At 41.5% G+C, this 14,895-nt stretch overlaps 1 protein-coding gene across 4 annotated transcripts in view; it reads right to left on the bottom strand.

Annotated features, from left to right (window-relative positions):
* Window positions 1-14,895, bottom strand: part of NAV2 (neuron navigator 2) — a 429,065-nt gene that overhangs the window by 47,275 nt on the left and 366,895 nt on the right. For all 4 annotated transcript variants that reach the window (XM_009886259.1, XM_009886256.1, XM_009886257.1 and 1 more), the window contains 3 exons: window positions 7,340-7,478; window positions 931-1,222; window positions 1-2 (listed from right to left, as the gene is read on the bottom strand). The exon at window positions 1-2 is cut by the window's left edge and continues 704 nt beyond it. In XM_009886259.1, the coding sequence (XP_009884561.1) occupies window positions 1-2; window positions 931-1,222; window positions 7,340-7,478 (433 nt within the window). The remainder of the gene's footprint in view (window positions 3-930; window positions 1,223-7,339; window positions 7,479-14,895) is intronic.

Genomic DNA, 14,895 nt, shown 5'->3' with positions numbered 1-14,895 from the left:
CCCTACAAAAATAGAAAAAGAATTCTAATATTTAATGACTTGAAAACATCGAGCAAATGATGAAACTCAAAGCAGCATGAAAAGCAAAAGCGTGTTAGCCACCAGAGTGTGGTTAAAAATTATGATCTAGTCTGCACTGAACGTACATGCCACTCTGGTGAGTTAAACATGCAGACTTGCCAGAGAGAGTATGTGGTGTGTTTGCCCTCGAGAATATGAAAAGCAGAACAGTCTTATGTAATAGTGACAGATAAGAAAAAAAATGTTTCCCTCTGTAGCTGCCACAGATTGGTCCTTTTTTTTTATCATTAGACAGTAGTAGTGTTAGGTCATTAGTATAATTTTCCTAAAAGGCGTTGTTCAAGAAAGCATCTAACTAACTTTTTCATGTACAATCGCGTACATGACCAAATAAGAATAGAGGTATTAACTTATATTACTTGATTATGTAAATTCAATCAATTTTCATTCACGCATCTGCAAGTGCTAAAATCACTAATACATTTATAAGAAAATCATCCAGAACTAAATAGCGTTTAGTATAAATTAACATGCTGGTTTAGTATGGGGGGGAAGAAAAAAAAAATCTCCTCAACCACACATACTGTATGTTCTTTAAGTTGACCGTGACTTCAAAAGCTGAAATTATATGATTTGTTCTTCACATGGCAACACTGTGCCCGATAAATAGCTTGGCTTAAGGCTAGAGTTGTCATGAAAACAACTTTTACAGTGTACTAATCAAAAATATGCATTTTAAAATGAACAGAAAAAGAAATGTGGACATACGAGATGCTGCATAGGTTAAAACAATACCTAAAAATAAAGACAGGATTACCTGAAGTTCAGGTTCTGCCTCTGGAAAGTATTTAAACTGTTTTCATACTGAACACACTTTTTGGCTTGTTTATATCTTACACCTTTTCTCACCTGTTCCAGGTGTCTTTAATGTGCCTGAGGTGGTTGAAGGTTTAGTCCTTGGTGTGGTAATGCCAACCTGAGCTGACATGCCCCGTCTCCAGGAGCCCGTCTGCGAAATAACAGTGTTCTTCCTACCAGAAGTGCTTTTATCAGATTCATCCGACACATCAGAGGGATTTCGCCTCCATTTAGATCCTGGCTCCATTTTTATGCCACTATCGGATCCTCCGTCTGATTTCTTGACTTCATCACCGGACCATAAGGAATTCCGCTCAACCTGGGAATGCTTTTCTGCATCAGTCTAGGACAGATAAGGAATTGTAAGACAACCTTCAGAGCAACCCTTTCTTTTAAGAAGCTTCATAAATGAGAACCATCAAACTGATTAATCAACTCAGCTGTCATCTCTCAGTACCAATAAACATAACACGCCTTTGAGAAAGAAATGTCACAGCAAGAGATGAACCCCAGCAATGACTTTTTTTTAAAAAATATGCTAGGGAAAAATACAAAAAACATAACAGCCATGCCCCTTAGAATAAAGAAAGAAAGAAAAAAAAAAAAAAAGGAAAAAAAAGGCACTTGATTTATAAAGGACATATTCAGCCCCATGACATTTATAATCCTCCATCTCAAATTTCTGACAAACCCTTTTACTGCAATGCCAAAAAAACCTTTCAAACCTGTGCAGCCAGCTTTCCTTTGTTCCTGCTGCTTTCCTATCTCTTGTCTGGCAATCTGATCTCCAGAGCATGAGGCGGCAGCTTTTTGAACACATTTGAAGATGTGGAATGCTGTTCATTCTAATCTCACATCTTAGAAGGACACCCAAGAACTGAAGAAAAATGAATCCCCAGCAACTTTCTAACAATACTCAAGACTGACTTAAATTCATAAATTAACTTAGTTTTTAATTTATATTCAACCCTTACAAACTTTTTTCTCCCCATACTTTGCACAGACCGATTGTGCTGCCAGTCTTTTATCTACAATTTTGCAAAGCTCAATGTCAAATATAGCATTTTCTCATTAGCAAGCCTTTGCTAAATTCTTAGAAATGCTTAAATCTATTACCCTATGTGTATATAATATATCCCACCATACATTAGCATTTCCTATTGCTAATGATTACTCTTGCAGAATTCTACTTCTGCCAAATGCTGTGGATTAATTTGGGCAAATTTTGTAACACCACAACCAACCATTTTGTGATCAGGCACAAATGAAAGATATCCACACATTTGACCCCAATCTGGATTAAAAAAAGCATATTTCGAAGTGTTCTCCAACCATCACAGTACCATGAAAGAGACTGACCATTCAACACTTGATCAGGAAGCTCCCAAGTAAGAGCTGGTGAATTTTGGTAAGATGCCGAGTGCTATCTCTTCCCTGCAGCCTCAGCAGAAGATGAACGTGCTCAACACTGTGCAGTAGTCGAGTGGTAATATCACTTAAAAGGAAGTTATTTTAAATATCCCCAAGCATTATAAAGCCCACAGCCTTTTCTTCCCTCTTGATCATCAAAAAAGCACAGCTCAGGAAAGGCAGCATGATGATCTACCATGCTTTCAGCAAAATGCTGTATTATATTTTTAAGTTCCTAAAGCAGGTTTCAAGTTTATGACTTTTCTTCCCAGATCACACCATTAATATTAAGGAATCTAGGGGGGTTGTGGTTTAATTGCCAAACCTTTTTACTGTAATTACTTTATTTAAAAAAAAAAAAAAAAAAAAAGCCTGAAAAACTAGTCTAAGCGATCAGTATGTGAAAGCTGACACCACACATCATAATGATCTTTCCTCAGTCACGTGAAATAGCTAGGCCGTGGGTTATTTGGGTGTAGATTGAGCCATTAGACTCAAGATATTAGAAAGAAACATTTGCTGAATTATGGATTTAGATATTATTTTCTCGCTGCATCCTCCTCGTGTTACACAAATGTCGTTTCCCTGCCTCTCCGTTCAAAGACAGCAACTCTGCACAGACTTAAATGAAACACCGCCTTCTTTTGTTTGGCTTCAAGGTGTGGGCATGGTTGCCTTTCTATTTATGACCATCTGTAGGTGTGTAATAAATTCAGTGTGACTGTTTCTATGTCCTGTGTTTCTCCAAAACCATCATTTCACGCAAACTGCTCCTAAGTTAACAGATCTTGGAAGAGAGCACAGGCAAGAAGTAAACAAATAATTGAGCAACGAATCCACCTCAACATCACCCCTCACACGCTCTCATTAGTCTTCAAGTACCTTGTCTGGAATTATCTATTTACACCATTAGCATTTGAGAACAAGAAACACATCTACTTGCTGGCAAGTGACTTATTCTTGTTTTGGTTGACTATGAAATGTTCCTGTACCTTCTATTTCCCCCCTTTACAGCTGTAAGAACAGTACAATCTCAACACAGAGAACGGCATTACAAGACATCCTCTGTCTTTGCTCTCTTCCATTTCATTCCACAGTTACACCCACAGACCGACTTTTTCTGTAGCCTTTGAACTGCTGCACATCTACCCTTGAAGCCCTCTGGCCAGAGGTGTTTCTGTTTAACGGTAAACACTGAGAACAGCACAGAAACATGACTAAGGAATCAAACCCAAAACACGGTGAAACCTGGCTTGGAGATTGCAGCTGAAACTCTACCCGCCTGAACGGCCTGGAGTGGGTGAAAGTGGAAATATTGTTTGCTGGAGGTCATGGCAAGACATAGCGAGCATGAGCTGGGAGCAAAGCCTGCCATCCGGCTGAGCTGGGAGTAGCGGTAACCACCAGGATTTCTCAATTTATTCCTACAGTTTTGTAAGTCTATTATGCAGCTGTGAGCAGACCAAATCCGTCTTTGCTCCAACGAAACCAAGAAGTCATCTTCACCCAACAGCTTAAAGACACTGATATTTTCTGTTTAAGGGAACTGTTTCCTTTCCATCTTCTGATCTTTTCAGCATTACGTGAACAAGTTTATTACTTGATCTCTTCCTCTCTTCCATCTTATTTCAGTTAAATAAATTATTTTCAAATGCCCACCAGGTCTTCATTTCTCCTTAAAATATGTTCATGACATGACTTTAAAGGCATACTATATGCAGCAACGTGTTAAAAGGTAACTTATATAAGTCTGTGCAATATAAGGGAAAAATATTAGGGTCCCAAAAGTGGTATAGCTACATTAAATGGCTTGGTACTTTGCATCATCAGAGCAAGACATGGGAATTCGGTAAGGCAAATTCTGGTTCTGATCACTACCTTGTTCAGAACCAACTTGCAAACATCTTCATACCACTGTTACAAAAAGGGGCTACAACTCTGAACGCCTATGAAGATGGAGTTAATATCATATTTAAGTCCTGCTTCTCAAAGACGGAGAAACTGCAGCTTCTGGAGTATGGCGTACTCTGCAGCTCTGAAAATCAATTTCTTAGCACAGTCTTTTTTTTTTTCTACTGCAACCATGTCGTCTTCCTTCGCAAATATGATTCCTCATAAATTACTGATTTTATCAGCAGACACTGACATGTTAGGACTCTCTCCCTTTGATGTGGCTGTATTATTTGTCTGGTCTCTCAGTTGCACATGTATTAGCTTCAATCTCCCTCTTCAATTATCTGAAATACAACTTCTGTACCACCTTAAAAAGATGTGGCGAAATTGCAGCAGCTTAAAAGTGAAGTGCCTATTATTTAAGAGAACCAAAGCAGTAGATACCCTGAGAACAAGAGTCCACATCCCTCTGCAGATGTCTGCCAGTCCTTTGTGGCTCACCACCCAGGGGAATGCAAAACATCATACAGTACTCCAGGTACAACAGAAAAGGCAGATATGCAGCATTTGCCATGTCACAGAATGGTTTAAGTTGGAAGGGACCTTAAAGATCATCTAGTTCCAATCCCCTGCTGTAGGAAGGGACACCTCCCTCTAGACCAGGCTGCTCAAAGCCCCATCCAGCCTGGCCTTGAACATCTCCAGGGATGGGACAGCCACAACTTCCCTGGACAACTTGGGCCAGTGTTTCACCACCCTCAGAGTGAAAAATTTCTTCCTAATATCTAATCTAGATCTACCCCCTTCCAGTTTGAAGCCTCCTCGTCCTATCACTACATGCCCTTGTAAGAAATCCATCTCCACCTTTCTAGTAGGCACCCTTCAGATACTGGAAGGCTGCAATAAGGTCTCCCTGGAGCATTCTCTTCTCCAGGCTGAACAACCCCAACTCTCTCAGCTTGTCCTCACAGCAGAGGTGCTCCAGCCTTTGGATCATCTTCGTGGCCCTCCTCTGGACCTGCTCCAACAAGTCCATGTCCTCCTTGTGTTGAGGACTCCAAAGCTGGACGCAGTACTCCAGGTGGGGTCTCATGAGAACAGAGTAGAGGGGCAGAATCTCCACCCTCGCCCTGCTGGCCATGCTGCTTTTGATGCAGCCCAACATGCAGTTGGCCTTCTGGGCTGCGAGCGCACATTGCTGGCTCATGTTGAGCTTCTCCTCAATCAACACCCCCACATCCTTCTCCTCAGGGCTGCTCTCAATTCATCCTCTGCCCAGCCTGGATTTGTGCTTGGGATTACCCCGACCCACATGCACGACCCTGCACTTGGTCTGGTTGAATTTCATGAGGTTTGCACAGGCCCACCTCTCAAGCCTGTCCAGGTCCCCCTGGATAGCATCCCTTCCCTTCAGCATGGTGACTGCGCCACACAGCTTGGTGTCATCAGCAAACTTGATGTCATGAGTTATGAAGACTGCTTTGGGCAGCAAAAAAATCAACCCTGCAAGCTACACGTGGTTCCATCACTCCAAGCTATTTTCATTCCCTTGGTTGAAAAGATTAGGATACTCTGTTCAAGTGAAAGCAAAGTATTTTTTGGACAATAACTTGCAGATAATAATAGCAATACCTAGAGTAAATATCATCAGCCACGAAAACTGAGGAGAGAAGTAGGTCACAGATCTACTCATCAATAAACTGCAAAGACAACTCGTACATCTTGGCTCCCAACTTCCTATTCTAACGACTGTTCTACTGTCTGTACAAGCTTCAGCTGCTTTTCTTCTGGTGTACGTCTGCACTCTCTTGGGCGCTATAATAGTTGTGGAGGAGGAAGAGCAGTTCGTCAACACAGATTTTGATCTCTCAGAGGTGTTTCCAAGAATCTGATACATCAGAAGACAGAATTCAAATGAGTTTCTATTTTTTTTCTTAGATTAATGTTTAGTCACGTCTCCCTCTTTCTTCCATTCTTTCCAACAGCGTTACAACGTCGAGACAGTAACAATTGTCAAAAAATACTTCTAGTCGTGTATGTTACTCTCTCCATTACGTACTGAAAAACACACTTCATAGATCTTCACTCCTCTCAACTTGTATGGGACTTGTATTCACAGTTTCAAGCACACATGCAATCGCTGATACACAACCAGAGGCTAACTGGAAATCTTTAACGTAGGCTCAAATATGCACTTCGTGGCAAGGGAACAAAGACCAATATATGCTTGCACCACAGTCCTGTAGGCAGGGTAACACTTCACAGCAACCACACGTCTACGTTAACACTGATATTAAAACCAGATTTAGGGTCCAGTCACGAAAAAGACGGGAGAAAAATAAAAGAGGAAAGAAACAGAGGAGAAGGTCATACCTACATCCCTCTCCTCTGCCTGCTGCAGTACCAAGTCAACGCATCCTGGTTGCTTTGACACACAACACCCGAGTGCCTGGAGCAGGTGGGTGTACAAAGAACAAAGCTAGACTTCTCAGTCCCATGCTTTTCCAAACAAAATTCTATATAATTGAGGAAAAACGCAGTTTATATTACTGCACATCTCTTTATTATGCAGTCTAATTGATGAATGAAAACCTGCTGGATATCTTCCCTTGTTTTACCCTCTTTGGATGTGGGGTGTCTGAGCACAAAATGTACATGCAGGCTGCCAATGAACGTAAAATTTATCCTCCTATGAAATGCAGCCAAAAAAAGAAAGTCTGCAGTAACACGCAGCCTGGCAGTTTAAAATAATCTATTTTGTTTGCCTAGCATGCTTACATTTCCAATGGAAGTGTAAATAATCTTCAAACTTTCATGTTGACTTATTTAACTTCTATTCTTTAAGAAAAATCATAATACCTTTTCTAGACCTAAAAAAAAATAAAAAAATTCCCCTCTAATGATGCATGTTTTCTGTGCAGCAGTGCTGCTAAGAAGGCTGAAGCCAGAGATGCCAAGGATTCCACGCACAGACGAAATATTCATAAATGGCACGTTCGATAAGGTGGTTACTATAGCCTGACATTGCCTTGTCACTGATACCGTCCGTACTGAAGGCTGTCTGTGTGTTCGAGTTCATCCAACTTAAAACCATTATACTTATTGCACAGAGAAAATAATAAATATCGATGTTACTTGTCTAAACCAGAAATCTTACCTGTGCGTCTAAGTTTTTGCGGGAGGAGGCAGGTGTGTTGGCATAGGAGCTGATAGAGGAGCTAGTGTTAATGTCATCAGTACTGAGATTATCTATGGTGTCACTGATCCCACTGCTGACAGAGCTGCTGTCATCCCAGCTGGAGAAAAAGCACAACAAAGGGAGAAAACAAGGGTCAAAAGACAAAACATCATGCAAAAGGAAAATTATTATTTCTACAAGCCTTATCCTACTTGCGGTTGCCAAATGCAAAGGGTCTACTCATTTTCCGAACTTATCTTCATTGCACTTCAGGTCTAAAGTTGACTATACGGTTGCCACAAAGCCTGATGTTATACCATCATTAAGCCGGTAGCACCAATGATGCAACTCTTAGTGACTCAAGCGAAAGTTTCTCTGAGTAAACAAACTTTCACGTGACCCCTGAATTTTCTGCCTGCAGTCCCTGAGCAGGGGAAGGCGCTGGTGAGAAGGCATCTCCAGGTAGGTGTAGCATTGACTTGCTAAGCTGTTAACGCAGAGATGGCACTTCAATGGAAGGAAAAAAATTATCCTGAAGCAATCTTTTTTTACCTGGTTGTTACGTAGACCTGGACAACAACCTGGATCTACCCTTGAGAGCATCACCAGTAGCAGAAATGGTCAGCAATTGAAAGGTTAGTTGTTCAGCTGGCACATAACCCTACTGAGCCGTACCACATGTCCTTTTTCAAGGACGTCTATTAACAGTTTACTATTCAGGACTACCTTCTTCCAGCGTGCGAGAGCTTCAATGTTTTCTAGTAAATGAGAAATGCCTCAGTGGAAGCTTAGGATACAGAAAGCACCAACAAAAAACATGAACAGAGAGACTCAAAATGATGTAAAAGTCAAGCCAGATGCTCCACTCCTAAAATGTCCTTAAAATTAAGCTGCTTAAGGAAGAAATTTATAAACTGGCTTAAAAATGCTCCGTCTCCAAGAACAATAATGCTGGGATTGAAACACGGCCCTCTAAGTACCTCTGTGAAGACATTTCAGTCCACTGATAGATAACTACTGCTGGAAATACATAAATACATATTTCATAGATGATGTGCAAAAGCTAGCGGTCAGAGCTCATCTCCTGGCAGTTCTCCAGCTGTTTATCACCACAGCCTCAGAATTTGGGAGCTCCGGACTCTCTTCCCTATTGCATTTCTGTTTGCTTTACAAACTTGTAACAAAGAGATTGCAGTGAGGTTTTTTTGACCGTAGAGTGGAAGCCATTCACAAATTGTTAAACTGGGCATTTCATATATGCATTTGGAATTGAATGGCGCGTTATGGAATTGAACTATGTAAAGAAAGGCATTCTATGTCTGCTTTTTTGAATTTTATTCGTAGCTTCACCACTGATTTGCTATATAGCCTTACTGTATAACCTTTGGCAACTCTGAAATGAAAGGCATTTAATTTTTCTCACTTAGCATTAAAAAACAGCTACCCGTATAGGTTCTAACCATGCTTTAACAATTTTTAATTGCTTTTTGCTTACTTGGGAATCTTTTGTTCCGCCACATCGATGTAAGACCTTTCAGGGAACTGAGCACAGCAGCACCGTTTGCTGAACCCCATGGCCACGGGGACGCGCTCCTCCGCGTGCGGCAGAGAGGGTTATTGCTCACAGCTGCTCTCTGCTACTGCTTCGTTCCCAGTTACGGTCCTCATCAATCTGCCAGCACAGTCACTTGTGCCAGTTCTCCCCCTGTCGCTGCAGACGAGGCCAGATGGGGAGCTCAGGTCTACAGCTTCAGCAAAGCTGATTTTTGCCTTTGGGAAATTTGGGAGCGCTGGCAGAGGACAGGGATGGAGAGGGATACGGACAGGCACTGGGACGAACCGCCGAGCCTCGCTGCAGGCTCTTTGACGTGGAGCACTGAGGTGGCCCTACATCTGATGTCCCTCAACTTATAAAAAACACAGTCCTGCCCATTCTGATGGATTTCCACGAGTGCCGTGGCTGCAGGCAAGGCCCTGGCTTTGCGGAAAGGTGTTTCCAAACACTATTTGATAAATCCAGACACTCCAGCCCTCCTGATCGAGAAGAAATGCTTTAGTCTACAATGTTGGTGATGCTACAATTTAAAGGAAAGATATAATCTTTTTTTTTCTAGATTTGCTTTCACCTGAACATTTTTAAAGAGGAATCTGCTGTAATGCAAAATAAAAGTACATCTTAAAATAAAACTCCGTACCCAATGTGAGACCCATTGGGTCTGAGAAAGCCAGACTGATTCTACAGAACAGTTTTATTTGCTCTTGTTGTCTTCTAAAATCTTTCTCATTATAACTGAATGAAAGATGTGTTGACCATACAAAGAAATCCATGGAATGTAAGGTAAGCGGGGTGGGATAAAATTAATATTCCCCCCCCAGTGCCTAGTATGGAAAAAATTGAAAACTTGGAAAAGAACTGAAAGACTACTTTGAAGCACCCTTTTTTAGAGTAGGCAATTACATATTATAATGCAAAATATTGAAAGTTATATTACTTCTAAATTTCAGGTTTTAACAACATGCCCTATAGCTGATATTTACTTCTATTTCAAAACGTATAACATAAAGCAACTACAATTCCTAGATTTTATAAGTCAATAAATAAGGTTGCAAAACCATTATTAAAATAACTGCATAAAAGAATATGTTCCTTATTCTCCAAAGTTTTGTGTAGCAACTAACATTTTTCTATTTCTGAACCTATAATAAAAGCCTAAAAATAATATCAGCAATGCTAATGTTTTTCATGTTAAACTATTTAATTTCCTTCTTACGGAGATAGGGTAACAGTCAAAAAAAAAAAAACCCACCATAAAATCCAATAATGGTGGGGTTTTTTTTTAAATTTATAGAAACATTACATTTCCAACCAATTTCCATTCTTAAACTACCACAGGTGCCAGTTCATCAGCATCTAAAGAATGCGTTTAATGTTAATTATAAGTAGTTTTACTGGCACCAACCAGCCCTGCTGACTTCAGTTGGGCAATCTACAGCATGATGGAAATATTTAAGTGCCCTTCTGAACTGAGACATGTGCCTAAGGACAAAGGTAGAAACATGCACCTGAATACATTGATGGTTGCGGCTCCCTCTGAAGTATACCCTGGGATTTAAGTCTTTCATGTTCTGATGGAAACGACGAACAACTCAAATTCTGCATTCTGAAGTTTACTACATTAAAATAGATTAGCCATTCTGAGGGCCAACAATAGATGTCTAGTATTTTGACTGCCAGAAGCTAAGCAAGACAGCTCTTGTGGGCATGCTGATGACACCAAGCGATGGTACTGATGCATACGGCTGTTCTGATAAGAGAAGATGCTGTATCAGCTAAAACCAGACAACTCAGGTTAATCTTTATTAAAAAAATAAAAAAATAAAAAAATCCCTTCATCAGGGGGCTGGGAAGGGTCAGTCTCTAGCTAGAACAACAACAGGATGTGAAAGAAGAAAAAAACCCAACATCTTAAGAAAATTAAAATAATTTTTGAAGTCTAGGTAAACAATTACTGATGCTGTCTTCTTGAGTAATGCTATAGACAGTTTTAATGCAAGTGAGATGCGTGTAGCATTCACTGAACTCTTTAAATTAGAAGCCAACGTGAGCAACTTTATGAGCATTTGGCATATAGTGTTAAAAAGTAATGCGATTGAAGCACATATACCGTGCTGTCAATGATCCATTATATTAAGAGCTCTTCACCCCAAGAAGCCCATCGCACCATATTTGGTGTAATATATAAGAACGTAGGACACGACGGTCCATGTGAGCATCTGCACTTGGGTGAAGACTCCCTCCAGCTTCTCAAGAGGACAGCATCCCTTAACAAATAACGGTGTATACATTTCACGTTTTTCTTTAAACAACCCCAACCCCCCCACATAAATTAGTTCACTTTTACCTTGATTCAGTGCCTCGATGGTTAAAGTCAAAAGCAAGGAAGCAGAATGGGGAATCTAACAGCCTCCTAATTAAGGTGTTCTTTGCTCCCAGAGCCACGATAACATCTTTGTAATTTAGCTGGTGCAATTAATAATTTCTGATGTCAGCGAAAGTCTACTCAACCATAACCTGAAGCTGAAATGTTTGGGCTTTCCTTTCTCTATTTGATCAATCACCTGAAACTTTACTTTGATTACTGAAAATTACAAAAAAAAAACCCTCCACCAAACCTGAAAAGCATATTATACAGGAAAATTATACAACCACCCACGTAAAAACCATCACCACCATCACTTAAACTCCCACAAAGCTGCCTCCTGCTCTCTATGAAACCGAGCACCCTAAGCACCCTCCTCTCTCTCCCCATCTCAGCCTGCTCGCCCGAATGCGACCAACATCCTTCTACTATAGATCGCCCACGTGCACCACCGGGTCAACTACTCAAAGCTGCTTTTTGAAACAGGTTTGCAAAGCAGTTAGGCTCAGACTTGTTTTTTTCCACAGTCTATCAGCACTTTTCCATCTTGCATAATCATCATCCACGGAATTGGCTCCTCTTTGTCAACTTGGACGGCACACGGAACCATCCTGTGATCCTCAGGACAGCCCCCCTTCACTGCAGAAACCTTCCCCCTTTGCAAGTCTAAAGCAAAGGAGTCATTAAAATCCTACTAAATAAAGCTATTGTTAAAGGCTGAAAATGCACCCTTCTCTACGGATGGGTGTGGATTTTAACTTTGCTGGATCTTCAGTCAAAACCAAAATTACAATGAGCTGCTGAAAAATACATTTGTCCAAGACAGGGCCTTGGGGCTTTACAATATTTCAAGTGGAAACATAGTAATTATCCTCTTCTACCTAAAAATTTAACTATTTATGAGTTGATAGCAGAACAAAACAAAAAAAGAAAAACCAAAAAAACCCCACACAACCAAAAATAGACCAAAAAAAAAGCAAGAAGAGTCAAGGTGTAAAATGATTGAACCTTCACAGCGTCTTCAAAGAATAAAAAGGAAAAATAAAAAAGCCAGAAAAATGTAAATGTGCTATAAGATACTAAAAACTGCAGTTTCCACTGTTTTCTTCTGGGATTTCCTACAATACTGACATCACTGTGTCACAAATCCAAAAACCATCTACAGATCCTTGCATGGTTTTCCTTTCAAAATGGTATGAAAGGTGACAAATAACTGTTTTCAAAAGAATGGGTGGAAATCTACTTCAAGAGAAGTGAATTTAATTAACACATTTTACACGGTTATTAATCATCCACCTTCCCCTCGCCTTCAGTTATTCTCTTCTCATTACATCTCATTATAGGTTATTTTAAAATAAACCACTTTGTTTCTAACCCAAGGTGGAGCCCAGGGACAGGACTGTTACCTTGAAATGCTTTGTAAAGCCAGACCATGAGAAGTGAAACGTAAACCAGGCAAAATGAATACAGACCATTTCCAGCTGTTCTTTTTGGAGCAGAATCTAACCCTTTTAATGTCATTTTTTGATGCCGAGTTAAACTGCTGTAAGTGTGCTGTGAGCTATTCAGACCGTTTTCATGTTTAGTAACTGTTCGGTTTACCGCCAACAAGCTGAAATGCAGCTCTGTGTTTAGAATTCATCCGAGATAAGGTTTCAGGATTTACATTTAAAATACCTATTTGTAAAAGAGAATAACTCACAGAAGAAAAATATTAATTAGTGCCAAAAAAGGTTGGGTAAGAAAAGATTTGCAGAAGCTAGAAAGCTGCACAGGCTCTTTTCATTTCATCTTTTTATATCAGTGCTAATAACCTTATAAAAATAACACTGGGTTTTATTTTGTCCCTTAAAATCTGACCAGGAATTTGACCAAACCATTGCCCAAGTCGAAGTGAACACAGCTGAGCGCACACGCATCGGAGCTGCTAAACCCACCCAATCTCAGGGAGTTTGCCATCCAAAACACCCTAAAGCTTCACGAAAGAAACCCAACTTTCCACCGGAGCTCATCATCTCCCGCTGTGAAGCAGAAATTCCAATGGCACCTTCTTCACCTGCTCACATCTTGCTCAGAGCCTCCTCAGCCCTTGGCTGGCGGGAGTCACCAAACCCAGCAGCCAGCACAGCTGTATTCAGTTGTAGAATACCTGACTGGTGGAACTTGTTTTTTGGGGCATTGTTCACAGCTGTGGCATTGCACAGCCTGGGGGGAAGGTGAGAAACCAGGGCAAGGCACTGCCTTTGACCCAGATGCTGGAGGAACACAAACTCCCAGCTAGGTCTGAAAAATTTAACGGAAAAAGCTATAACCAGCTACCAAGATTTTTTTTTTTTCCGGACTCATGACCTTTAAACCATATTTTTGGTGTGTCACCTCAGTATTTGCCTTTATAAATGCATTACTGTGTTGATAAAGCAGTTTATAGACCAGCCCTACCCTGGGTGCGCGGAGCACCCCCGTGGCCAGTGGCACCCTCCCCTCTCTGCTTAAAGGCCATGGGATTGATGCTCATCCCTGATCCTTTCTGTGCCACTCCCTCCCATTTGCACCAGTGAAAGCTGGAAAGAAAAATCAGTGTCTTAATATCACAATAAGATCGGTGCTAAATTTTAGTTGTTATTGCTTAAAAAAAAAACCAAAACCCAACAACTTTGTTTGCTGTGCCTTTGTTTCCAAGACGGTAAGAAGCGCTGAGAAAAATCTTGTAATGGAAGTCAGAAATCCCCATTTACGTACAAAGCCTCTGGTGCTCTCCAAGAAAACAAATCCCTGTGAAGCGTACAGTCTGCATGTGACAGAGATGGACTGAACCCACCTGTGGGGGTCAAGCCAAAGCAGCTGCAGATGCCACGATGGATGATCCGGCTGGGGATGCTGCGATGGATGGTCCCAGCTCTCCGCACTCCCCCTAGAGTGAGGGAACAGGGAGGAGTTCCCTGGCAAAGAATTAGGTGTGGATCACCACTGCAATATGCCTTCTCCTCCCTCTCCACCAGGCCCCCAGCCCAAACACCTCCCTCCTTTCTCCAGGCAGAAGAGAAGGTGCCCTGCCCAGGGACTGCGTTCATGCCCAGGGATGATGGAGAGTTATGGATTCACAGAATCATAGACTGGTTTAGGTTGGAAGGGACCTTAAAGATCATCTAGTTCCAACCCCCCTGCCATGGGCAGGGACACCTCCCACCAGCCCAGGTTGCTCAAAGCCCCGTCCAACCTGGCCTTGAACACCTCCAGGGATGGGGCAGCCACAGCTTCTCTGGGCAACCTGCGCCAGGGGCTCACCACCCTCGGAGGAAAAAATTTCTTCCTGATATCTCATCTAAATCTCCCCTCTTCCAGTTTGAAGCTGGAATCTTCCCTTCTCCAGGCTGAACAACCCAAACTCTCTCAGCCTGCCTTCACAGGAGAGGTGCTCCAGCTCTCTGATCATCTTCGTGGCCCTCCTCTGGACCTCTTATGACCACCAAAGGCCAGATTGGGCCTGTTTCTTTCCCCTGCCTTACTTTCTTCACCCTCAAAAGCAGCTACCTTCGGGATCACATCACCCCCTCGTACAAAGGCAATAATTAAGTTACGACATAAAGAAGGGGTGGCACATAGCAAAACCACTGA

The sequence above is a fragment of the Charadrius vociferus genome, unplaced genomic scaffold (genome assembly GCF_000708025.1).
Source record: "Charadrius vociferus isolate BGI_N301 unplaced genomic scaffold, ASM70802v2 scaffold115, whole genome shotgun sequence".
Classification (NCBI taxonomy): domain Eukaryota; kingdom Metazoa; phylum Chordata; class Aves; order Charadriiformes; family Charadriidae; genus Charadrius; species Charadrius vociferus.
This window is presented reverse-complemented; position numbering and strand designations above follow the sequence as displayed.